Source organism: Pelecanus crispus, chromosome 4 (assembly GCF_030463565.1).
Source record: "Pelecanus crispus isolate bPelCri1 chromosome 4, bPelCri1.pri, whole genome shotgun sequence".
Lineage (NCBI taxonomy): Eukaryota > Metazoa > Chordata > Aves > Pelecaniformes > Pelecanidae > Pelecanus > Pelecanus crispus.
The window spans coordinates 83,954,000-83,980,854 of NC_134646.1; the positions used below are offsets into that span (position 1 = coordinate 83,954,000).

General features: G+C 45.3%; 1 protein-coding gene across 3 annotated transcripts; it reads right to left on the reverse strand.

Moving 5' to 3' along the window:
- On the reverse strand, positions 1–24,582 carry SMOX (spermine oxidase). 3 transcript variants are annotated; one of them, XM_075709574.1, is made up of 7 exons: positions 24,375–24,582; positions 19,623–19,849; positions 11,133–11,306; positions 8,370–8,604; positions 7,905–8,267; positions 1,459–1,619; positions 1–138 (listed from the first exon to the last, which is right to left on the reverse strand). In XM_075709574.1, the coding sequence occupies exons 1-7, from the start codon at positions 24,580–24,582 to the stop codon at positions 1–3; spliced, it is 1,506 nt and encodes a 501-aa protein (XP_075565689.1). The 3 variants fall into 3 exon arrangements, with proteins under 3 accessions (XP_075565689.1, XP_009485610.1, XP_009485612.1); XM_009487335.2 differs by having other exon boundaries at positions 7,905–8,604; XM_009487337.2 differs by lacking the exons at positions 1,459–1,619; positions 7,905–8,267; positions 8,370–8,604; positions 11,133–11,306.
- Between the last annotated feature and the right edge of the window lie 2,273 nt (positions 24,583–26,855).

The window sequence follows — 26,855 nt, forward strand, 5'->3', positions numbered from 1 at the left end:
TCAGCTCCGGCACTGCAGGAGGTCCTGGTACATCTCAATGAGGTGAGCGGCCTCTCTCTGCCCAGAAAGCACAGCACCGTGGGTAGTGGAATAATACTTCCTGTGAGTGGCCTCCCCTGAAAACATCACCTGCATCGGCTGGAGGGGATAAGAAAAGCGGAAATGCTCAACAGCGCTTACTGGAAAGCAGACGCGAGGCTAAAAGGAAGACAAAACTTTCTGTGCCCTCCCACATCCCCATGAGCTGACACCAGTGTTTTTAGAGTGCTGGTTCTCAAAATCCCAACGTGGCGCACCACGGGGACAGGCACAGCACGTCTGCCAATGTCAAGCTCGTCCTCGTTGCTGTGCCTGCACGGAGCTGTTTGCAGGGCTGAGGCACCATCGCAGAGCCAGACTAGCTCCAGGAACCTCAAACAAATCTGCACGAGTCACAGAGCACCTTACTTCTCTGCCGACTCTGCCCTTTGCTCCCCTAAATTATACTTTAGCCTTTTAGGCATTAAGGATTTTTTTTTCTGGACAGCAATTTTAGATGGATAAATAGTCATGTCTCAAAACCCACAGGGTGAGACACAGTGTCTTATCTCTTTCATCAATAGTTAGGTGCTTGCTAAACTTGCTGCCAACTCAGCTCTGAGGCAGGAATTTCAGGTACCTCTCTTCCCCAGGAACTACAGAGAAAGATTCCTAAAGCTCCTGCTATCTTTTTAATAGACTTCTGTGCTGAATAAAATTACATGGCAGGGTCAGGCTCTGGGTGGAGGAAATGGACTGAGCAGATGCTTAGAGACTGCGTACTCATCAGCCATTGCCTTTGGCTTTGGACACATAACCCTGAATGACAGGGTAAGTTTGGCTTAACATGTTACTGCTCATCAGCTGAGCCGTGGTAACTATCTCCATGCATCCTCTTCTTCTCCACGCTATATTCAGAAAGCAAAGGCAGCGTCTGAGGAGCAAATTCATTGTCCCCTGCCAGTGCATGAGTCCCCCAGCCAAGGACTGGGCCTCCCTCACCCTCTACTACCAACACAGAAAGATTTCCTAATATGCACCTCTGACACGCTCAGACCTAGCCATTAGCAGAGGTCATGCATTTAATGTTCCATATTCAGACCAGGCTTTAAAACAGAATAACGTGCTTTCCTAGGGAATTTTGAACTGGCCAGTAAGGCTAATGGTCTTTAAATGCAGAGATCAGAATTCCAAAAGCCATGCAGATGCCCAGCTCTTGATAATTTCAGAGAGAGATGCAGGAATCCCTGAGATGTTGGGATTCCAAACATTAGACGTAAAATCCTACATACATTATTCGTCCAGAGGGGTATGTATAAAAAAACCTGGAAAACACACTAGTGGAGGCCCAACCTGTCTCTTTCAACCCCCCCACAGAAAACCCACTGCCCAGCGTCACGCCTGTCTTCTTGCCACAGAACCGACGTGGGCCGTACTTACAGCAGTTTTGGAGCTTTCAGCATAAGGCAGTGGTTTAGCGAGTTTCTCTACATCAGCCCCACTAGACCCAACTTGGGTGTAAGAGTAGGATCCACGGAAGTTGGGATTGCTGCCCCAGGAGGACCGCAGGATCCGGCGAGGTTTCGGAATGTTTGGATTCCCTGGGTGGAAAGCAGGAGAAGACAAGAAGTAAGACCATGTCTGAGAGGAAACATGGCAATGCTTGTGCAAGGTGTGCAGTGGCATGTATTCACTCTGATTTATTGAAAATACATCCCAGCAGAGCCTGCAGGCTATGGGAAAGAGGCCCTAAACCAGATCTCTCCTCTGTTACTGAGTTGCAAGTATCTATATAACAGAAATAGCACCCCTTTTAACCTCAGCTGCAGTCTTCCATTTGGGGAAAGATCATTAAAATGTTTACGTTCCTAAAAGACTGGGGAGCTTCAGGGAACCCTGGACACAGTCTGGTTGAAAATACAGAGCATCTCCTGGTCTCCTTTGCCATGGGGAGCCTGGTGGTGATCAAGCATATGATTGATCTTGCCTAATTTTAGGTATTTAACTGGGTGCCCAGTCTAAACTGTATGTTTAGGTAGTCTTGTGAGAGAGGTGTGCCTCCAAAGAGGAATGGAGATAAGGATGTTAGAAGGCAAATCCTCATTATGCGGGAGCATAGGAAAACCTGTCAGAAAGTTCTCAAAACCAGTATTACTCCCTCCAACTGCTACCCAGTTGCCCCCAGAATGAACCTAAAATTCAACAGACCCATTCTGTGGGATGCACATGGCATGGAAAGAAGGCTTTTGAGGCTGGAAGTAGGACTTCTAGATTGCTGTAAGGATTTCCCCTGCTAAGAGGATGTAGGACCTAGAGGTGAGGGGCACTTGAGTGCACCACTGATTGGGCCATCACCAGCCACTGTCCCCATCCCAAAGAGTACAGGAGTGCATGGGATCCAGGACTGTAGCCAAGGCAGCCCACCAGCTGGTGCCACAAGAGCCTTAGGTAGAACTGAAATAGGGAGAGTCATACTTTGGAGACCCTAGGCTGGTCTGAGACCATCTCAGTGTCATTGACCAAGATTTTGTTGGTGTCCCGTGATCACATCTAGCTTGGCAGGAGAGGAATGGGGAGACAGGACATGGAGAATTGCAATGAAGATAAATTCTCTCTGCAGGAGAGCTGAGGGCCACCCTTGAGGCCTCCTCACATATCCAGGCAAGGTTCAGCTACTGGAGTCTGGGAGATTGTCAGTGCAAGAAGCAAGAGTAATTGAAACATGTTTGCATCTTGCCGAGTTCCTGTGCCTGCTTCAGACCCTGACTCTGTAACCCTTCAGCATGTTTAGCCTGCTACGAAGATGATCCAAATTCCCCCACTTTCTTCATCACTGCTTAGAAAGGGAGACATCCAACTGTAAAGACTAGTTAGGCACTACATTATTTAGTTCTACTAGCCGTGTCTTCAATTCCTTAAAATCAGGAGCAGGTTACTTCCCTGGTTCAGCTACCACTTTTAGGAGTATCACGTGTCAACCAGAACTATGAAATACTGGGCTGAAACACAGCAAAGTCATGGATGGCTTGCCAGAGTACTCTGTGAACACTTTCTAACCACTAACCCCCAGATCAAAATATGGCACAGACTAGCAAATAAATATACCCTGCAAACAAAATACATCCTTCAACTGAATGTTGTTTCAGGAGTAACAACTTTGCATAACAAAGCCTCTAAAATATGCTCCTCCAAGAATCTTCAAAGCAGGAATGCCTGGGATGGAAGTGAAAAGCCCAAGGGAGTCTGAGAACAGGGAGCTCACAGATGCATCAAGGAAATAAGTTATCACGTTTTATTTTTAAGGGCTGTGGGAAAGCCCAGGAGAACACACCACGAAAGCTGTTAGACGACACAACACCAAAGAGGGCCAAAGCAGTCATCCATCACATTGCATTACACAAACACAATCACACAAGGTATTTTCAAATAGAAGAGGTCTCTGCAGTGGGCTGGTGGTGCCTCTTCTGTAGCTGGTGCATGTTCTCGTGTTCCACTGTCAAGGTACCCAGAAGATTTTCAATACAGGAGTCAACAAGTAAGATGTTGATAAAAAGATGATTAACAGTAGGAACACACAGGGTTACAAGCAATGAGACGAGGGCTCGTCAGCCTGCAGATAAGGCCACAGATCTGCTGAAAGACTGGAATTTGTTAACAAAAGGGTCTGTGGAGTCATAAGCCCAATCAACAATCGTGTAAGTCCAGCAATATTTAATAGAGCAATCATTCAGACCGGTAAAAGCAACAGCTTTGTCTCTAGTGTTTCCCATGGATGACCTTGTACCGTGTATACAAGCAGGTGAACAGCAGCCTTCCCACCCAGGAATTATTCTTCACGTAGCAACTTCATGACAAGGGAAACTGCAGCACAGCAACACCAAGCACATGGCCCTGGGCAGATGGCAGAGCTCATGCAGAAAAGCCTGAGCCAGCTGCCCACATGGAGCAGGGCTAAGGAGCCTGGGTACTTGAAATCGCAGCTGTACAGCTCCCAGAACCGAAGCCAGTCTCCTTCTCTAGCACCATGCTGTGTGGTGCAGATGTACCAGCTCTCCTGAGCTCCTTTAAGGTTCCTCAACACATCAGAACGCATGAGCATGATGCAAGTGTCCACTGTACAACTACTGTGCCCCTGCGCTTCTGCACTTACGCACCTTTTAATGTGAGGAGCTGTTTCTAAAAGAAAAATCAGGAGACCTTCATTTCTGCTGCACAAAGAGAGGAGGAGCTTGGTTGAAGGTCAGATGGGAACACAGAACACAAGCTCTGATCCTGAACTGTTGTTTGCAAGACAGAAACTACAAAGAGTGGGAGGGCCACACTTGTTCAAGGAACATACTTAATTGGACTTTCTCAACCTGCTCTTGAATAGGTGGGTAAACATGTGCCTTTGCCTACAGATGAAAGTAACAATTAATACAGATGTAGAGAATTCTAAGTTGCCACTGTCCAAAGAGAGATAAAATGGCTAAAAAACCACATTACCCTTCACTAAAACAGGAGGACACCTATCTTTATGCCACAGATTCCCACTTTTGAAGCTATGGAAGACAACTCCATGTGCCTCAAACAATCCTGTCTTTACTCAGCTACTGGGAGGTGTGGCTACATAGATTTATTGGTTATGGGCTGATTATGAGACACGGGATTATCATAAAATCCACTGAACAGATCTAAACTAAGACACCCAAATTTAGTTGCCTACCTGAGAGCAGGGTATCTTAGACCCCATCAAGGCCAACAGAGATCTGTGGTACTACCCACACATTAGTGCCTACAGCCACCAGAGACACACTAGGGTATCCCAGGCATCCACGTGGGGCTGGCAGGTACCATGCAGCACCTAAAAGATACCCGTTCCTCTCTAGAGAAATTGTTGGAGGACGGGGAGAAAAACTCAGGGCATCTCCAGCCGCAGCTTGACAAATCATTGAGTCCTTCAGAAGGGAGCAGGCCTGCAATTACTGCCTTCTGGCTTATAATACTCAGAGCTTAGCCAACAAAGAAACCAGAGCAATACTTCTAATTGTTCGAAGGCATCCCATTTAATCAGATTTAGAGGACACTGCTTTTCAGCCGTCCGGTTGTGAAAAGCAGTAATTGTCAATGGTTCTCAGGTTAGAACAATCCTCAGAGCTTTTCACAGCAAAGCCAGATAATCCGCAACACTAACCTGCATGTGAAATTTAAGGTCACAGAGACAGATCATCTCCTCTCGGAGAGAAATTCTCCGTGTGAAATAGCACCGAGTCTAAAAGAATGGATTTAACACAGGACTGGTCTAACACCCTCTGAAGCCAAAGCAAAGGCCTCCATGAGCAATGCACTGGGAAAACACAGCTGAAGATGGGAACCCACCTGGCTAATGCATTAATTCTTTAATAGAATAAGAAGAAATAAGAATGTGGGGGATTTTATACCCAGAACATGAAAGCTACAAAAAGCAAAGTGAACATTAAAAGGCTCATACTACCTACTTTCATTACTGAATATAAGGTGCTCTCTGTACTCAGTAGAGAAAAGCTTTTTGAGAAGATGTCACAGAGCACCAAGTGAGGTGTGGAAGATCTGAACTGCCTTATGGAAGAGTCTTTCCTTCCACTGGGCTTAGGATCCTGGGAAGACTAGTTTCCCAACTCAGTTAGCTCTCTTACATGAAGCTGGATGGTGGGAAACGCTTTAAAAGCTGGGTTTGGTGGTGCTAATTGGACCAGAGGAGACGAACCATTTTCAGAAATGACTGCAGTTAGATCACAGACAGAAGGCTGCTTTGTACCCCCCCAACCACCTCCTAGCTGGTCTAACCCACTCTCACACTCCCGATGAAGCAGATTAGTGAAGAGCATGGTCGGTGCACGGATTGCTGTGCACACCTGGTCCAGGTTAGCCTTGAGATAGTGCTGCTTCTGTGAAGCAGCTAGGGAAAATGGGAGCCAGGATAACAGGATAAACACAGCTACCTTAGCAAGGCCATCCCGGGAGATCTGTGAAAAGGTTTTCTACAAAGAAACAAGTTTTTGGGGCAGAAAGTAGAAGAGGTCATGTTGTGTAATGGGTACTCCAGGGACAGGTTTTCTTCTCGCAGTTTCAAGCAGCTGAGAGGTGACCTCTCGGCTTATGCACAAAATGTTCATTGCAGGGCAAGGCCCTGGTAAATTCAGTCTGAAATTCTCCAGGGTTAGATAACCCAGGATTAGCAGAAGGCTGAGACAGAGTTCACACTGCTGAAGTCTGATGGACAGTGACCAGGTGCAGTATCAGCTGGAACAGCAACTGCAGCACATACCAATGACCCAGTGCCGACATATTTCCATCCTGGGAGGAAGAGAGGAACATCCAACACATGCAAGCAATAACAACAACAGTGAAGGTACCCAAGAAGGAAGAGGGAGAGTATACTCCCATCTGCCAAACTAAGAAAGACCTGAAGAGCCAAATTCTCACCAGTGAATCGAGGTGTTTTAGGAAAAAACAGAGATCTTAAGCAAGAAGAGCTGCAACAAACAAGATTGTTTATACTCTCTGGGAGACGTCAGCACTGGAACAACTTGGCCTTAAAGAGAAGAGCCTCCTGCTACGCCTGCGTAGGGCAGCAGTTGGCCTGCTGAGGTCGGGAGGAAAGAAGGCATGCATCTACTGACGTTGCAACATAACATCGGGATACCCAACACCACTGAAAAGAAACAGCTCAGGAAGCAGAAGCTGTCCGGAGTCCAGCATTCACTGATTCATCCTACTTCTCTGCAGTAGCCAGTTGTGCAGGTAGCCCTCAGCTTCCAGGACCCTTTCTCTAGATCTCCGCGTTGTTGGTAGCAAATGGTCTGTAAGCACACGGGAAAGCTACACTTGTGAAGGCAAATTTCTTCAGTTAATTGGAGGTCCATGGACAAGACGTAAGGCTGGAAACCCACTGGGTGTTGAGATTTGGCTAACACGAGCTAGCGGGCCGATATAAATAGCTTAATCATGGGACTCACCTCTGTAAGAGCATGAAATACATCTAATCTTGGAGGACACTGCTCTTATAATTGCTTATAATTATGTATAAATCCAAAATCCTTATTTCAAGACTACCAGTAAGTTAATCACTATTTCTTTCAGCTTTACTACCTTACACTTGAACTTATACAGTGTCTCCCATCAGAGGATCACAATTACTTCATAGACCCAAAATGCCCTTTCCTTGGGAAGGCGTGCAAGCTCTAGAGAAGTGACTGCAGACAAACTAAGGCCCAGCTTGTTAAAATATTACTACTTTTAGTGATTTCATCTTGGATTTTCTTAGCATAATACACATAAGATGTCTTGGTCCAACTGCTGCCTTTAATGGGATGTGTGCTCAGTACATGTGAAACCTGTGAAGTCCGGGAAGGTTTAGGTGAACCACCCAGAAATGGAAACTCTCAACATCAACGGACACTTGGAAATTTAGGCCAATGAGATTTCCGCACAGACTCATGTTGAATGGAAGTCAGGGATGTGATTCAATCACCGCATCTCAGCTGATCTAAACAGGCTCAACTCCACTAGCTCTGAAAAAGCCATGCTGCTTTCCACAGCTTAGATCAGTCCTCAGGAGCCCCGAGTCTGACAGTTCCAGCTGCTAAAGAGTTATTTGTGATTAAATAAAGCAGAGGATGTGGAATCCTCAAGCACTTCTACCCACCGCTTCCTGAGCTGGTTATCAGCCCCTCTGTATAAATAGCTTTCAGGCACACCCAAGCAGGAGGTATGCTGGAAGCCCACACACAGCCCATTCAAAGGGACATAAAAGGCCAAAGAACTAAAAATTACTTTAGTGCATTTCCTTCCTAGTGGTTATTCAACACCCCAGCCCCACTCTCCCTCTCTTCTGCACTCACCAAAGGAACCAGAGCATGGCTGACCTGTAAATTTACGTAGCATTTCGGTGCAGGTTTCTGCCACAGTTTCATCATCGCACTTCTCCATAATCAAAGCCTCTTCTCCACAGATCCAGCCACTCAGGACATAGCCGTACCTCTCTGGTGGGTAGAGTACATCAAAGCTGCAGATCTTCTTGTACCACAGGTCCTCAGGATAAGTCAAGCTCTCACTCTCTGCCTCGTCTTCCCAGACAAATTGGATGCTGTTGCATTCAGAGCTCCAGAAAGGCTCTTCAAACTCCAGGAAAATCTTGTCAGTCGTATTGATTCCTAGCTTCTCAATGGCCATCACCTTCTCCTCAGGCAAGCGGGGATGAAACAGGCTCTCGTGGCGTTTCTTCAAGACTCCCAGGGACACAGTCACAATGACATGGTCAGCTGGGATGAACTCACAGTCCTCGCACTCTACGAAGACATCAGAGCCCTTGTCCTCCTCAGGGAGGTCACTGTTGTGGTCAGCCACCCTCTCAATCTCCTTGCTGACTGACTGATTCCAGTGGATGCACTTGACTGGCTTGCGGAGCTGAATGACAGACTCAGGAATGGAGCGGGCCAAAATCTCCACGATTTTAATGAAACCGCAAGGAATGATGTGATGAGCCCCAGGGATTTCGGTCCATTCCCCAAATTCACTGAGCGAGACTTCATCCATGCTGTGGGAGCTGCTCTCACAACTCTCTACCTAAGGAAAAGCAACACAAAAGCAACATTGCCACAGAGCAACTCCTTTTGCCACAGCACAACATTGCAAGGGCACAGAGGAGCTGCACAAGCTGGGAGTCCCGAATCCCACTCTTAAACCACATTATTTTTGCTAGTACAGAAGTGTTTGGCCACAGGATCTGACAAAATCAATCCTTAGCCTTCCTTCCAACCAGAGAAACCATTTTGTTATGGTAACAAGCTGCATCAGCCAGAGTTCAGAAATGATGTCTTTGCTTCTGCATGATTCTGGGTTACAGCTGTGACTGTTTTCTATCATTTAAACCCTGCTTCACTGGCCAGGGACTGGCTGCTTGGTGCTCCTACAACAGAAGCTGGAGCTATCTTAATCAGATGCTTTTTCCAATGTTAATAAATGTTCCCATGAGGAGCCATGAAAAACTTTTGGCAGCTATTTCTGCTGTCTGCAGCTTTCAGCGTGCTGTCAAACAGTCAGCAATCAGCAAGCTAAGAATCTGCCAGAGGTGAGAGGACCCAGCGCAAAAGGAACTGGAGGAGACAGAAAAGGGAAATGCCAAGATGCAAGACAGTCACGTTTGATTCACTTGATATGATTATCAAAGCTTTAGATTTGGGACCTGTTGGTTAATGTTTGCAGGAGTATTAGGCATAGCCGTAGCTTCCAGCAATCCCTGGAACAAAGGCAGGATGTTTGGCCTGTCTTGTGATAAGTTTCTAATGATAATACTGATGCATGGGACATAGTGATCTTAAAAATCTTCAAATCACTGGAGTCACAATGATTTGCACACTGTAATTCTTTAAGCATTTTAGGCAAAGGGAACATTACAATTCCATGCCTCACCCTTTGGCCAATTTTCCAGGCCTTTCCACACTGTAATAACCATGTTTGGAAGGCTGGCAAGCCCATACCCTCTCCCTGTGGAGCAGCCTGGTGCAGGGCAGGAATCTCTGTGCTGGGCTAAGATGTCACGCAAACAAGTCAAAGTTGTACTAAGTAGTTCACAGGCTGCTCCTGTGACTGTATCGACAAACAGGTGGTCGCCCCTTCCTGGTCATGGCCCAATGACTCCAGTGAAGACAAAGCAGGCACGACTGCTGGGCCAGGTCGCCAGCAGCTAGGTCTTGAAGCAGACCTATCCTCTGAGTCTGCTGTGGTTGCACCCCACCTGAGGGCTGGGCGAGGACGCTCCAACACCCACCCAGGGTCAGTTCTGCTGGTCCACAGCACAGACCCTGCAAGCCAGGGTCATGCAACAGGCCGCTCACCCTGCCTGGATGCTCCAACAGGACACTCCACATTATGAAGATAACAGTGATGGCTATTTGATTCTTTCAACCATGAAGGAAAAATGCCAGGGAGAAAAACAGGCAACTACCAAGACTACACTTTGCCTGAGACACCAGCTAATCCCCACTCTCTCAGCAACCACTCTGATCTGATAGTCTTAAGTATCAGAAGCTTTGTCGTTCTCAGGTATTTACACATGAGAAGGGATTTGCCAGCCTTGCAGAAGTAACCACAAGGAAAAACAGCTGTATCAAATGACTTAACATTGTCTGCATGGGTGATGGTACATGGATAACACAATAAATAACTAGGCTTTAGTGGAAGCTGTGGAGACACCCTGTGATACGATCTCTCGGGTTAGGACAGTAAGATATGAGAACAGCGCTCAGGATGCCTGGGTTGAAATCTCAGCTTTATCACAGATCTCCTTGTGAGACTCTTTAGGTTTTTATTTCTCTTTGTTTCAGCTTCCCACCTGTAAATAGTGAATACCATACACTTACCCACATCACAGAGTGCCACTTTGCCTCCCCTGCCTCATTTCATAAGCCTTTAAGTCATTATAATTGAAATAGGAAGGACTGTTACACTTTACTTGTGGAGTGCTTGATGCAGCATTAAGTCCTCATCCCACAGAGATCCCATTTAGGCCGAGGCATCAAGGAGATAAAAAGAACTAGGGAAGCCGTGAGGAAAGACGATTAGGACATGGGTTTATACAATCTACCTTTGATTTTATTGCTTTACCTTCAAAATGCTTTCCAGGGATTTCTTCAGCAAATTACTAGTATCAAAGTTACATTTCTTCTGGTCTCTGAGATGTGGACAGAGGCAGAAGGGGGTAAAAGACATGCAGGTGGGACCATGGGGTCCCAGGTGTAAGGCACAAGACAAGACATAACTAAAAGAAGCTGACGATAGAGTAGCTTCAGGTGGTAAGAAAATGTTAAATCACACCAGAAAATTTAACAGAGCCTAGGAAATCCCCTTCTGATTAGAAAGCTGGAAGTTTAAGGTAAGGGAAAAAAAGAAGAGCAAAGGCATTATTTCTTGCAGCCCACCATCTTCAGATATGCCTCATGAGGAAAAGTTGTCAATATGAACACAAACTGCCCCAGCTGCAAGAGACCACAGAAGGCAATTCCCCAGTGATGGGCAAGGCTTAGCCAGGTCTCTGAGGTTCAAGATCTGTCTGTTCTTAGTTAAAACAAAAAAACAACGACGTGCACACACACCTTAAGGTACTGCTGGATCATGGCTAGTTTCAGCCTCTTGACGGCCTCTGTGTCATCCGGATCGGCCTTGACACGTTTGCGCACTACGTCCCGTGTAAAGACGCCCACACTATTCTGGCTCTCAGCATTGACTGGTTTACCTCGTTGGAAGAACTCCTGAGTCAGGTTATAGACCTGCCAGAGACAGGACAAAAAGATGGATAACGTGATTCACAGCAGAATCCAAGCCCCAAGCAGGATGCTTTTTCCTCCATCCAAAACCAGCACATTCAGATCACCTTGTTTTGCCAACTCCAGAGATCAGCTTTGGCAGTTTATTGTGCACTCTGCTCCAACGCCATGTCAGGTTGCACCCACAGCTATGCTGGTTAGAAGGCAGGAAGCAACACTTGCCTCCAGGCAAAGATAACCAACCTTACTCACCTGCAACAGTCTAGTTACTATTAAGTCATTAAGTTACTATTAACTTACTATTAAGTTATTTTTTTAATTCGAGCATGTCCCTTCTACCACTTGCAGAAGACCAAGTGAGGCGGTCCTGCCATTTTCAGTAGCTAAAGCCTGTTGTTCAACCAGCAGTTTAGATACTGCAGCTGGATCAGTAAGCCAGGCAAGCACAGACTGCAGAGCACCTCTGCAGACCAGGCTTAGGTTTTCTATGTGTAATTTCTGGCTCTGCTGAGCAGTGTCACAGCCTGACTAAGCTCAAGTCTCCATCCAAAGTCTACTGGGAGTGAACTCAAGCAGCAGGACCCACGTGCTTCCTCACATCTGACAAAAAAGCACCAGCTCTTCTCCCACCTCGGAGTCTCAGGTGCAATCCCAGGTGCAGACTCTGTATCTAAAACATTTCTCAGGTTGCAGGGCTCAGATCTTTGACTGCTCTAATCTGGAACCAGGCCTTCCACCCTCTCCATTAGTCTTAATTATTCAGCAATAATGCCCAGGAATCCACCAGGGAGGAGGAATTCAGTTTCATATTTAGCTTTCTGTTGTTCCCTGGAAAATAGGAAGCAACCAACACAGGCTTAGCAAAGGAATTTTGTATGCATACACATTTTACTCGTTGAGCACAGGTACAGATCCATGGAAAACAAGTGACATCCCTCGTAGCCCCCCCCAACAGGAGCCAGCCTGAGAAAGACCACGAGAAAAATCCCCTTCTAACAAATCGTTCGTCTTTGAAGGAGATCTTTCTGACAATTTTTAACCCCAGTTTTCCACTGTACAAGTGGAAAAGCAAGAAAACAAACATCCACCTTGGCCATCTGCTTGTGGCTGTCTGGAGTAATCAGTACTTCTGACTGTAAGATTGCCAGAAGAGCCTGCAGTTGAATCATGGCCCCTCATTTCCATGGAAAAACTCCCAGGAATCTTTCAACACAGGAAAGCTTCTAAAAGATGCCTCCCAGAAGTGCAACTCATCCCATTAATGACTTGTTTGTCCAGAATGCGTCACCACCTCATTTATATCATGCCACAGAGGTACACAGTACACTTACAAGTAGAGAGGTAAGATCCCTGCTTGGTGAGTTTTTCCTGTCTAAGATGGTTTGAATACAGCTTAGGATCCTTTTTTGGAGACAGATTATTCGGACACACTGAGGAGTTCAACTCAAAAGTAAATGCCTGGTAGGAAGATGGCAAAACTGTGGCAGCCTCTCCTTCAAAGGCTTCTACAGCTTCTCATGCTCTGCTGATAACGGCTAATTCACCATGCTTTAGCTTCTTCCCACCTTGATGCTCCCCAGAAGCTTGATTTTCTCTTGGGTTTTAGGAATAAAGTGAATTTGAGGAGGCAAAATAGAGGGATGACGAGGAAGGGGAGGTAGTGATGGAAAATGTACGGCAGTTGTAGGAGTAAGAGAGGGCAGGTCTGTGAGTGAATGGAGGAAGGAGAGTAGATAAGGACAAGTTAAGGGATGAGGAGGAAACTGAATTAAAAAAATAAGAGAAAGAGGGGGAAAAGGGGGAAAATAAACTACAGAAGCGGAGAAGTAATCACAAGAAAAAGGAGCGGAACTGCTGAATACAGAAGAGAACTGCAGACACTGACTGGGACACGGTCTTTCGAAGGATATTTCCAGACAAGAAATGTGGAGACCAATGCCCTATATGAAATGAAGGCTTCCAGCAAAGGAAAGGAAATAGTGTCTACTCTGTTCCCCAATGCCAAAAGCTCTTCAGCAGTTTCAACATCCCGCAGTTCTCAGGTCCACTGGTTTCTGAGGCCCAAACCACTTTCAGCAAGTACAAGCAGCATAGACCTTGCGTCAGCATAATACAGCTCAGCTTTCATAAGCCGATTGCACACTGTAAGCAGATAACACATTCACGAGACAAGCAAAGCTGCATTAAAACCCAGCTACCATTTGGCCAAAAGTGAGCCATGGGTGTGATTTTATTAACCATTGTATTCTTCATGGCACCACAGAGGACAGAGCAGAAATGCACAGCTCTCAGTGATGTAAACATTAAGTAAAGTCTTTCCTGTGTATGTTATCCCATCGATCAGACAGCAGGTAAGTATAATCACCACCAGGATTTATTATTTTTTCTCAGAATCCCTGTTATTTCTTTGCTTTTCTCTTCTTGGGGGTGCTGAACCATTTGATGAAGAACAGAAGCCAAAGCTGTTGTAGGAAAGAAGCAAGAGGAGAAACAACAGCAAGTCCTACATTAAGAGATACATTATCATAGTAAAAGAATCAGAAAGATGCTCAACATGTATTCTTTCATGTACACATGCAGCAAACACATCCTGTATGAGAAACTATGGAAAAGGTTCACTACAAGTCCCACTTAAGGTAGGTTTCTAATGAAGTAGGAGCAGAATTGTACTGTCTGGAGCTGGAGTTACTTGGACTTTGCTTCCTCAGGTGGGAAACTGCTTATAATAACAGAAAGCATCATCATGCCTATGGCTCCACCTCTGAAGTCATGGGGAATAAGCAATTGTGAGATTTGAAGACACATTCTCTTTCAATCATTTCATCATGATATGATGAAAGAAGGATTCCTGAGAGAGTTCAAGTGGGCTTTATTTCAAAAAGCCTGGTGAAAGGTAGCATCAAGAACCACCTGAAAGATACTGCTGATTTTCCAGTTAACCCTACACAAAATATCCATGCATCCAAACCGAGAGCACCATGCCCATCAGCAATGAGAGCTACACCATACACAGTCCAGACTGATCTCCCTTTTCTACGACCACAGACCTGATACAAGCAGGAAGAAAAAATAAGGACAGACTGCATCATTTCCCAGCTCCTACCGCTGGCAAACTCACATCCCAGCACAATGGCCTAATCATTTCTCACTCTAAAGCTCCTCTGGGTTTGGGCAGAACCGGCCCTAGAAGCTTGTCTGCAAGAACCATCAGCAGAAGCAAAAGACGCAGCATATCTCAAGTGACTACTCATTCTGTGCAGATTTCCATCCCTAATTCTGAGGGTTTACACACAATCCTATGGGGAAATGGGGCTGAAGGTCAGAAATTAAAAGCAGTTAATTGAATGGCCATAACCCTAAAATGGCTCCACTTCAGCTTAGATCTTCTGTCTTCTTTCTGACCAGCTTTGGGGAATCCTGCAACCGGGGTCTCTGCAGAGAACATGGGTTCCACCGGGGATGTCCTCTCTGTTACCTACAGGCATCCACCTACACGTGTTTACTACATACGTGCTCCTCCACCACAGGAAGAGGCAGCCTCTTAGGAAGAGCAAATCTAGATAAAGAAGTTTCTCAGCACTGAAGGAGGTCAGGAAAGCACATCCCAATCCACGCTCTTTCCTGTTAGCACCGGTGACAATCCGTACCATTGTCTTTTTCTTACTTGGCTTAAAAACTGCAGTGACTTAATCCCCGGTCAGTAAAAAACCACGATGGAGATAGGTCCACACTGTTACCAGGCCAGACATCTGTCAGTGCAATAGAGAGGCAGGGAGGGAACGGTGACTCTCCGTGGCCCTTTGGTCCTGCTTTCTACGATAACACAAGGCAAGGCACTGGAGCTTAATTGGGGATGGCATGAAGCCCAGCACAGGGTGGGGGTGAGAAGGGTGGAAAACGTTGTCATTCTTTGGCTGCATCCCTTCCCCAGAAGCTGCACAGCACGCAGGAGAAAGCTGACAGATAACAAGGCCATTAATTAGCTGATTGTTAAAGGGAGGGTTCCTGTGAAGCAGGTCTTTAGGGACCACATCCTTACTGAAAAGCCTAAGTAAAAATAGGCACTTTTTCTAAATCAGGCTGGCCAATGGACTGTGAAATTCTTAGGGAGGCAAAGCAGAGTGATTTTTCACCTGCATTTAACTTGTCAAGCTCACTGCCTCCCTCCCACCCTTCCCAAATACCTGGGAGCTGGCCTTAAATGCCTCTTTGGAGAGGGAAATGAGGATTTAGCAGGGACAGAAGAGCAACTCTGAGATGGCTTGTCCCTATTCACATTTTCCCAGCAGTTATACATACATGCAGACACTGAAGCTAGAGACCTTACCCTCAAAGGTCACACTCCTGATGCTTTTCTTTGAGGATCATGCAGATGTGCTATAAGCAGGCAGAGGCCAAAATCCTCCCCCAGCCCCAGGATTCCCTCAATTATCCTAGCAGGAGCAGAGAGGAAGGTGGGAAGATTATGAATACGTGGCATGGACATCGCACCCTGGTGCCCCCTTCCTTTGCCACTGACCAAATGGGCTGATGATGACCCTGAGCAGTGCCAGCCCCGCACAGTACACGGTCTGTGAAGGACAGTCTTAAAACAACAGTGGCTGGAGAGCTGTCCTGCCAACAGCAGGCTCAATGCCCTTTCTCATGGTGCATGGCTTGGCAACGCGTGGTTGGAAATCCAGGTAGCTGCTCTGCGGGACCGGAGAGCTTCCTTACAGGCATTGCTCAGTTTGCAGGTGCTCTCACGGAGGAGGATTTGGGTCACCTCAGTCACGAGCTCGTGATAGGTCTTGACTGACTTCAATGCAGCGCAACAGCCTCTTGGTTAAGACAGGCTCTCATAAGGAACTTTCTGCTACAGAAATGAAGAGCTGAGCATTCTTACTGCTCGGCTTCCTCGTAACCAAATAAAGGCTTCTGTGAGGCATCCCTACAGCTATTAAAATTTCAGGCTACTGCAAACAAAAGAAGCAAAACTTGTATTGAAGTAGAAGAAGCCAGCCAAAAAAGATTGGACAAGTGCCTGGAAAAAGCGTAAGGACTTTCCAAATGAACTAGCGAGGCAAAGCTCTGGAGGTACTGGGGTGCCTTGCCTTTCACACCAGGAGAATTCAGCACACAGAGGAGAGACCTCTCCTTGCCAGGCTCCAGCTTCAGTGACTCCACATACCCGAGTGAAACACGCGTGGGAGACCCTCTGCACTCTGCATTCACTAGAATTTGGTGGCCAGATGACAAGATAACTGGGGCTAGAGAGACACAGATGGAGGAGCAGAGCTGAAGGCATATGCTGGAGCCCAAGCACATGACAGCAGCTGCAGGGAAAGAAGGGCGGTGTGTGAGTGCATGGGAAGTGAGCCAGCTGTGCAGGGGAGGGCAGGCATTTGAAACTGTGACAAATTTAGCCCCATTCATTCAGGACTACATTTTCCACTGTTAATGCCAGTGCTCCATCCCTGATTAGGCTTTGCATCCATCATGTGGTTGCTGGTTGTTTTGGTTTTGATTTTTTTTTCTTTTCAAGTCAGGACAGCGTGTGTCACAGGCTTTGCTATCTCAGCCTCTTCTAAAGGGGGAGATGCAGCCTGAGAGATGAGATGACACGACGGCGGGATTGCTAACAGCAGGCTGCCCCAAGACTCTGAGAAGGGTCTGGGAGCTCCTATGACGAAAGGGAGGAGCCTGACCTCAGGATTTAGTGATCTGTAAGATGGCTTTTTATCCTGGACAACTTCAAGACATTTTAACAAAACCTCTCAAAAAATCTGCCTCCTCAAAAAAAACAGAGATTCAGAACTGAAGACCAAATTCCTACTGTTCCTCCCCAGCACCCATTTCATCAGCAGTTAAAGCAAGAGAGTATTGGCCAGCCAGGATGAAAAAAAAATGATGGAATGGACTCTAGTGAAAATGCAAAAAAAATGCTGGGGCAGCAGGGGACTCATTAAAATATAAACCAGAATTGCACCAGGCAGATTCAGCATGTGTAAACAGAAACGTTCTCTGCACTTTATGCCAGAGGAAAAGGTCCCCAAAGCCACACGCCTGCTGCGCGTGCTCCTGGCTGCCCAGCCACAGGGGCACTTGTATTTCATGCAGTCTTTTTCAACTGGAGATTTTCAGGAGATCACGTAGCTCGCCTTAATTCCTACTTTTCCTACGCAGCGCAGGGAAGAAACCAGTCAGCTGTCTTAAATCACTGAAGATCGTCCAATCTGACCCCCCAAAAAGGCTGAGACAAGAAGCTCAACAAAACTGTGAGCTGCCCCTGCAAGAAATTCCAGCACACTTTGAAGGAAGACAGAGAAAGCACCTCCCCAGCAACGGCAATTAAGAGGTTGGCTGATGTCCTCTTCTTGGCTTAAGCTGTCCCTTACATATTTTTTATCACAGAGAGTAGCTGTAGACATTTTTACAATCCATAAATGTGAAAGCCTTTTCTGTCTCCTAGCGATAAAGATATCCTGTGGCAACGATAACCTAATTATGTGTTGCGTAAAGAAGATTAACTTTTAATGCGTTGTTCTCTCATGTCACTGGCTGCCCCCTTTCTCTTGCTTTAAAAGAAAGGGTAGATTTACCAAATTAAGCATTTCTAAAACACTGGCACCTTGTTATAGCCTTTATCTTATCGGCTGTATCTCAAAGCTAAGTAGCTCTCATCTTTGTATTCTCTTCTCATTTCAGAGTCTGCCTGCCTCTGACACCCTCCCTTTGCTGGAGATTTTCCTATCATCTTTGAGACAGGATGATCACCGAGCACTGCATGCAGTTTGGCGGTGTTCCATTTACATAAATAATGCTGCTCACTGCAGTATTTTCACTTACTCCTCCTCTCTTTTCTAGTCCTAGTTGCACTTAATCTTGCTCCACACACATCTCGCCTGTCTTTTTTCCTGGCTGGCTCTGGTTTTGTTTTCAATCCGGTAATATGGAAAAGTTGTTCAGATGAATTATCTCCACCTGCATTTGTCCAAGAAGAATTCCCTCCCTGCCACAGGTTGCTAAATTCCTTCCATAATGAGGTTTCTTTGAAATTCCTACTACCCCTCTCTAAAACTGCAACGATTTTGTGCCATCCCGTCACAGATTCCAGTTCAGAGACCCAGGACAGTGTCAAAGTCTTTTAAAAAAAAAAAAAAATCCCCATTTCTGCTCCCCATTCAATTCTTGATAATTCTTTACAGGCTACAGCGACTTTTCTCTTGGTGGCTTTCTAAATGCTCATGGACATATTTTTAAACATAAAGTATGCAAGAGTAACCTGAATCTAGTGTGTGTTTAGCCAAGCATCAAATACTGGTGAAGTTCACTGTTAGATGAAAATCTGAAGGTTTTAGGCATGGCTACAGCCTGATGAAAATAATAGTGTTTTGCTCCATTTTACGTAACCCACTGAGAGATCACATTACCTGGAGCACTGACATTCTGCACTGACCCCCCTAAATGTACTTCATAAGTGACATTACAAATCAGTAAGAAACCCCATTTTCCCTCTGAAAGAAATGCTAGGATGACAGCAGGAGTGCCGAGTTATACTGAAGTAAATTTGGCCTTTTTTGTCTAACATTGGCTCATTGCTTCTTTCGCAGAGGTCAATCTTTCCACTAAACATGCATTTTCATTTCCATCTTGCAGGCTTCTATTTAGTATTTTTAGGTTCTGCATCTGTAGTTGTTTGTTCGGGTTTTTTTTCTATTTGGCTCTTCTGTCACATACTGAGGCCCTCATCTACACTGAACTGAAGAGGACATCACTGAACATTGATCAAAAGAAGTTAAAATAACCTGAAACTGAAGTCCACACTTGTCTGAATCTACCAGAGAAGACGTTCCTTTCTTTCTGAGGCAAGAAAACCTGCAATTCCTATGATACTGCACTGACTTCAGCATACTACACAGCACACTATGGTATTTATAACATCAATAAAATGTCACAGGGCTGCAATATTTAGCTGGTTGTTGCTAAGGTTTTGCGTTCTACTTTGTTTAGTAATTTGATCCCTCCTCTACTCTTTTAATTAAGTAGCAACTTTCTAGAGCAAATTACTGGATCTCCCCAGCAATAGTGGTTGCAAGTGATTAAATTGATGACAAATGTGGAAAGATTCTTCTTCCTAACAACAGTGAGTTAATCCCACATCAAGGACAAATGGAGTATAGTTAAGCAGATGACAGCAAACTAAACGCTGATTTTTTGCAAAGGCATTAAAGACGTTACTGTTTTTCTACCTTTGTCCAGTACCCAGAGCGTTGTACTGTCAAGGGGTCTCACTGTTTCAGGCAGATCTACAACCTGACAAAGCAGCTGAATACCAACCTCGTTATATAAATCACTGAATTCTTCAACCACATCTTTCGGGATCCTTTGCCCATTGTTGGTAAGATGATAAGCCACCCCATTCTTGGAATAAAGACTGATCCGTCCAACACTTCTCTCACCATCAGTAGTCTCTTCAAGTAAACCATTGTCTTCTGCTAGATGATAGACTGGGTTTCCATGTGAACCATGAATCCACGTAGCTCCCAGTTCAAAAGTGGCGTGCCCTGCAGGAAAGTAAGCCAAGCAAACTAGTTATTGAAGCACATTTTCCTGAAAGCTTGTCACACTCAACCCTAAATCAAATGTACATGTGCAAAAGCAGAACAATTGCCCACGGACAACACATGTTTGAACATCACTTAAGGAAGCCTTCTCTATTAGACAAAGGCAATGCCAGTGTTCTTCAAACCAGTCCTCTGGGATACAAGTTTAGATAGTGCTAGAAGGATGGGATGTTTCCAATAAAGATATATCACAGTGACACACCTCTGATACTTGAGGCGAAATTCAGAATCTTTTAGGTTCCCAGTTCTTATTGTGGCTGTTCCTTGCTACTTGGCCTTTTTAAATCACCTTCTCTAAACCTGCACTTAAGAACGTGACCAGACAGCAGTCTGATCGTGTTGTAGCACAAGCCACGTACTAGTGAAGGCGGTGTGGGAAGGAAAAGAGCTCTAAGAAGCCACACTGCACTACTGCAAAAAGGACATGTAAGGATACTTACATAAATATTATAGTTGTAGGGAAAGAACAGAGTACCTAAAGACTTCAAATATCCACTGTGTTCAAGAGGAGGGGGATGGCTACCCAGACACAGGAAGAAAAGCATCTACAGCAGGGAGATGCAGGAAAATTTGGATTGCCCTGGGATAGCAACATTGGCTTGCATACTGAACCTTGTCCTGTGGTTAAAAATGCATGTTATTTACAAATATACCTCAGATTAACTGCAATACAAAAATAGATCTCCATTTCCCAAATGAGTGAATAGGTTGTATTTTATTATTTATGCCTTTGAAAATTTAAATCAGTTGCTTTAAAAAGATGCACTGGCAGGTTAAACACCAAACACATTTAGTCTTCATCACCTATACTCTCTGCCTGCAAAACACAGTTTGGTCAGCCCTACTCTCTCCCTTCCTAATAACTAACAGGGTTTGCAGCAGGGCTCTGACCCCCCCCAAGCCAGCGCGGCCACAACTGGGCTGATAGCACAGGGAGATGCTCAGCAGCTGAAAGGAGGTGCCAAAAGTAAGCTTGGGTCATGTCCTCCACCCACATTTTTACAGATTCTCAGAAGTCCAAAGCTAGCTGTTTTGAAGTCTGACAAAGCTGCGTTCCCCCAGCATCCCAGTCGACACCACACTGCGCAGCTCGCTCTGCAGAGGTGTGTGAATGCCTGATTAAGTGGGATAGTTAATAGGATCCTGCTTGATGAAGAAAGGAGCGTGCAGTTACAAGTCATCATATACTGTTTAACATGTAAATATATGCTCAGGCAGAAAGACACTGCAGCACTATGCTATAATGCAGTCAAGTTTAACGGGTCAAAGCTCCAAGAAATGCTGCTCTCCAGGTGAGACACCGCCTCCAAGGGAAGCTCCACGTATCTTGTTTTTCAAGCAGACAACCACCTTGTCATTAAGGAGCATGCCGATTGCCCTTCAAAACATGCATTACAGGACTCAAGAGCACAAGATTTCTACGTGTACCTAAGACAAAGCATGTGCCTCAGAGTGTGCAGCATCAAGTCATAAACGTGTGAATATTTAAGGCGCCACAAACTCCAATAGACTCCCAGAGCACCCAGCCTAGCGGAAATGACTGCCGTACATTGGCAGCCAAAGGTACAAAGCTCATAAATATTGCATGTGGCAGTCACCTTGTTAATGCAATCCTCCTGCGAGTCATCACATGCCAGATCAGCAGCAGGAATACTGCCTGCTGCTTTATGTCAGGGGCTTGCTCTCTGCTACATTAACAATCCTCCTATATATAGCTCTTATTTATGGGGCACCTGATCTTTCAAAGAAAAAAACATGCCAGCAGGTCCCGCTGTATTGGTGCTTGGTAACAATTATGACGTGTTCCAAGCTCTCCTGTTTTCAGTAGCTGTGTGGAATATAATCAAATTCCAACAAATTAAAAATAGTCATTCTTGCCTGTAATACTTAGAAACTATCATCACTGCCAAGCAGAGAAGCCAGTTGTTACTTAGTGTAAGTTACATGATATATTATTTAAAAGTGTAAAATTAAATAACACCTTTTTAAACAGAGATAGCTAATTTACTTTCAGGGCCTTAAAAGATTTTAGTTTCAGTATTAATCTACCTTGAATGAATCATCCAATACAAAAAAAAAAATAGAAAAAAATCTGCTTCCTATTCTGTGAATGTAATTACTGAGGCACAAGCAGCAGTCAAAACAGGCCTATACACAACAATATACCATACCAGCAATTTTCCAAAGGAACGCACAGATTGCATATCAAGCCTTCTGAATACGCACGGGAACTTTCACATTTCCCTTTGCAGCCCTGACTATTCCTTGGGCATCCTGTTGTGAAATATCTGCAGTGGATACAGATGTTACAGATTATGTACAAGAAACACACTTACAACTCACAAACACACAAACCCACTGCTTCACCTGTGCTAGAAACGATGAACCAAACCTCTGACAATCCAAATTATTCCCCTGTGCTGAGTAGCAACATACTCTGTGAAGCTGAGGGAAAATATTGTCCCCTGCAAGACACAGCGTGGCTCAGAGAGAGTGGACGTATTAGGATACAACCCTGAGAAGGTGCCATCGTAGCTCTATTGAAGATTTAAATCATACCTTTAGTCAAGCCTGCAGACAAGGGAGTGGCCAGAGAAGTTTAACATTTAAATGCCATTCAGACAAGCAGATCAAAATGGTTGTATGATGAAGACCCAGAAGAACCACTTCTGTACAGTTTTTTGTAAGCTTTAGCCAGTTCTGAGAAATGAGCAGGTCTTGCATGGCCCAGGTGCAATCTTGCTGCTCCAGGCAGTACATAAGAAGAAAACACAGCCCAGGACCATGCTGCCCTTTTGCCCTCATACCAGGGACTAAGGATGTTCTGAGTACGTGCTGCTTCTGAAGAGTTCACTACCCAAGAGAGCTCCAAAATTGTTTGGCTAAAGGGCATGGTGAATCTGCAGAGCGCACAAGGGGCCAGAACACGGACCCACCTTGGGAGAGAACTGCAGTCCATACCCACACTGCGTAACTTTGATAGTTTACCAAAGATAAGAAAAGACAGACAGTTTGTAGTTTTAAGAAAGGTATTAAAAGATCAAGACTTTGGATTCCAGTCCTCTGCTCTGCAAATAAGCTCTATCTACAACTGCAAGATCTCCACCAGACTGAAAAGCCCGCTCTTGTCTCACGTTAAGAAGTGTTAACCAACAGGAGGTAGATTCCCAGCAAAGGCAAAGACATGAGTAACCAGTGAAGGTGTCCAAAGGTGAGAGAATTGGTCTCAATACTAGTACAACAAAACTATTTCACAGATGCACTGACAAAATGATACATCGCTCCCTGAAGATTTCAGGTCTTTAACACTTCCCTTCTCTCACAGACATGATCCAGGATATTTTTAATACAGGGTATTGTGAGTAAAGGACACACTTCCCATTCTAACCTCTATGCCAAGTCTCAGCAGAATGTAAAGCGCCCTACTCAAACCCTGGAGATTAGATTTTTGCGACTGCCTCTTCATTCATTTTCCTTCTGAAAGTTCATAGGACACTGCTGTTTATTTACTGTGGTGGGTTTATTGAGTAGAGTAAGTGATGTAAGCACCTGACAAATAAAAAGAAAGGAGGGCAGCAAGAGGCCAAAGTTAACAAATACAGAGAGTGGGATCAGAAAAAGAACTAGTTAATTGAAATCAGGAAGGCAATTCAGTAAAAGTGAAGAGCTTCTTGCCTCCTGTGGAGAAGACATAGGCAATGCCCTTCTAGATACCAGGGAAAGTTTCATTGACTACCGTGCTGCAAAGGGTAACGTTTCTTCCAGTAGTTTTGCATTTAGAGATTTCACAAGCCCTTCCAATTGACATGGGATTAAAATATCCAGTGTCTACACCTTTATTACACACTGAGAAAGGAAGCCACAGAGGTAGGAAAGTTGCAAGTCAGGATGAAAGGATACATTGAAGAGGTTTTTCCAGCAGCCTGATTCACAGTGGGTAGCGCTCTACACAGTAAATTAGTTCTAGGGAAATGAATGAGGCTATTTGTGAAATAGAATAGCTTGGAGCTTGCCCCTTTGCAAGTGATGTAAGTCACTGAGAAATGGCTGTTCACTAGCCAGGAGATTTACTGACTGCTCCTAGTCAAGAGTCAGGCTTGAAAACGTTGGTGGAAACTGTCTCAATACCGTTATTTAACCACAGAACGCTTCTCACAGACCTGTTACACGGAGCTCTTCCTGTACGAACAAAAACGATCACCGAGGTCTTTATTTCATAGAAGATGGTTTTGGAGCAGCTCTCCCTTGGAAAAGATGCACAAGATAGCTCAGATTCACCCACCCACCCTGAAAGGAGCCCCAAGGATTTATGTTCCTGCCAACATCACACCTCAAATAACCTTTTGCACGTGCACGTTGACTGAATAAGCACATTTCCAAGGTCAAATTAACATAACGACAACATGAAGCCTCGCTAGCAGAATAAAGCAAGCCCAACGCGTTACTCCCAAAATGCTGCTCTTACCAAGTTTCACACTTTGCACGCGGCCTCCAATTCGGTCAGTCGCCTCAAGGATAGTTACATCCGTGAAACCGCTTTCCAAGAGTGCTTTCGCTGCTGACAGGCCTGCAAGCCCAGCACCGATAATTACTATTCGAGGCTGTCGTTTTCTCCGTAGGCCACTACTAAGAGGATCATCCGTGCTGTCTGCAGATATTTCACAACTTTGCATGCCGTCCAAGCTCTCTTTCTAAGGAACCTATGGAAAAAGCAAACAAGCGTATTCAGGGAACTCGGCTCAAACTTATGCTCTGCAGTTAGAAATCCTAAGGAAGTCTATTAAAAAAAAGTCCAGCAGGAAAGAAAGAAAACTTGTGAACTAGACCCAGCCTTTAAAATGGGATGCATAGTAAGGATAACTGAGGTCAAACTGGGATGCAACAACTTTTTGGCCTGGAACACCAGCACTGGAAACTCCAGAAATCTCCACCCTCTTGTACCGTGTAGACTATTTCCAGAGAAGTCAAAGGATTTTCAGACTCCCGTCTCTTTATATAACCTTCAAAAGTGGCAATTTTGTGGTGAAGACTTTAAAAAAAAAGAAAAAGAAAACCACATGCCCAGTGCCGACAAGTTCCACAACACAGCGATGAAGCTTCGCTTTGCCTCTGTGGCAACCACAAAGCATAAGCTTCAGATCATGTAACTACGGGACTAGGTAAAGAGGATTTAGCTCAAAGCATGGAGATCAGATATCAAACCAATCATTACAGAAATGGTACAGACGGAAAAATCTTTCAACTCATGAAAGCCAACAAGGGCCAGTTCAAAAATTCACAGCCACACGAGGCAGCCCCTGGAGCCAACACTGTCCTGCCACATCAGGATCAGCCCAAGTCTTTGATGAAGAGAGGTTCAAACTCATACCAGTCCTGACTAGTCCAATTCTACCTCCGTCTACCCAATCCATCCAAGCAGTATCCTATTTTTCTTTGCAAACTCCTAGAAGCCATCTTTTTAACTGTGTATACCCGTAGTTCTCGGGTCCCATCACCTTATTTTAGTACATGGCCTGAGACCATGGTTAAGGTTAAACCTTAATCTGGGATCACCAATGTAGAATGTCTTTGTACATGAATGTCAGTGTCTGGTCATCTGGTTCTGGGTAGGTGCCCTCAAGAGCATGAAGGAACAGGGTACAGAGACCCATATTCCACCAGGCCCAAGAAGACATCGGTCCTGACTTGCGAAGGATAAACACACAGCCCAGGATTCATCAGCCCTCGAATCAGCTGGTGCCCCGTGATTTGGATAAAGCGCGCACACAATTCCTAGCCTTACTGTCCTCCCTACCCAATGCTTACTGAACGCAGAGAAATCCAAGGAGCTAGTACACTGCCTCTGCCTGTTGCCAAGCTGCTGGATACACCTTCTGAGTTCTTCCCCAATTCACCCAACACTTGGCCAGTGTCAAAGACTCCTGTTTCTCTCTTGCATCACCAGAAGACTCAAACCTTTGTGCTTACGATACCGCTGAACTATTGCAGTATATTATCATGTGTATTAATGAAGTACAAAGCAACAGCGGTTTTGTTTGGAGAGTCCCTTTTTCTCTGGGTTCTTAAAGCATTTATATATGTTGACCAAGCATCTCTTGCTCTCTGTAACGGAGGTGACACCAGACTGCAGTCAGTAGTGATTTAAGCAGTGGTATAAAACGTCAAGTGGTCCTACTGGAGCTCTTGACAACTATTTTGAAAACGTTTAGTTTCAACTGGAACAACTTCAGCTCCATCCACCCTATCTGGGCCCACCTGCAAGAGAGATTAGCACAGTGCCTGTACCAAGCTCTGCGTCTGCCAGCGCAGCTTGTTCCAGCTGTCACTGGACAACGGAACAGGCGACGCTGAGCCAGCTCTGGCTGCAGCCAGGCTAAACGCTTCTACCTGCAATTACATCAATCATCTCACTGTTTCCATCTCCTGACCAACAGGCTGCAGCTAGCAGATATCTGTCACAGGGAGACAGTCATTGGTGTTGCGAGAGTTATTTCCAAGCTGAAGTCAAACATGTCAAGCATCCGATGCTTTCTAGTCTGTGGTGAAAGAGGCACGAATCATGGTCATTTGACAAGCAGAAAAGCTGTGAGCAGCTAAAACCAGGCACTGGACTTACACCCGAGCAAGCTGGATTCAAAAGCAGTACAACAGTTTGAAGAAGTAGCAGTGAACGATTTCTTCCCTGTTCCACAAGAAACAGTAAAGATCTGGAGCAGGCAGAGGAGAGGAGGATGCAAAGCTCCTTCCCCACCTCAGCTGGTGAGATGGGTCAAGTTTCCAGTTGCAGACACCTTAGGACTTGTCCCTACTTGGCTTTGATGCCGATTCATTCCTCTTAGGGACTTTCCCCATCTGGGACAGGAGTGTTTTGTTCTTTTTTATCTTACCCCCCTCTGAAAGTGGATTTTCAGAATGGGTCAAGATAAAGAGGAACATGGCACTCCAG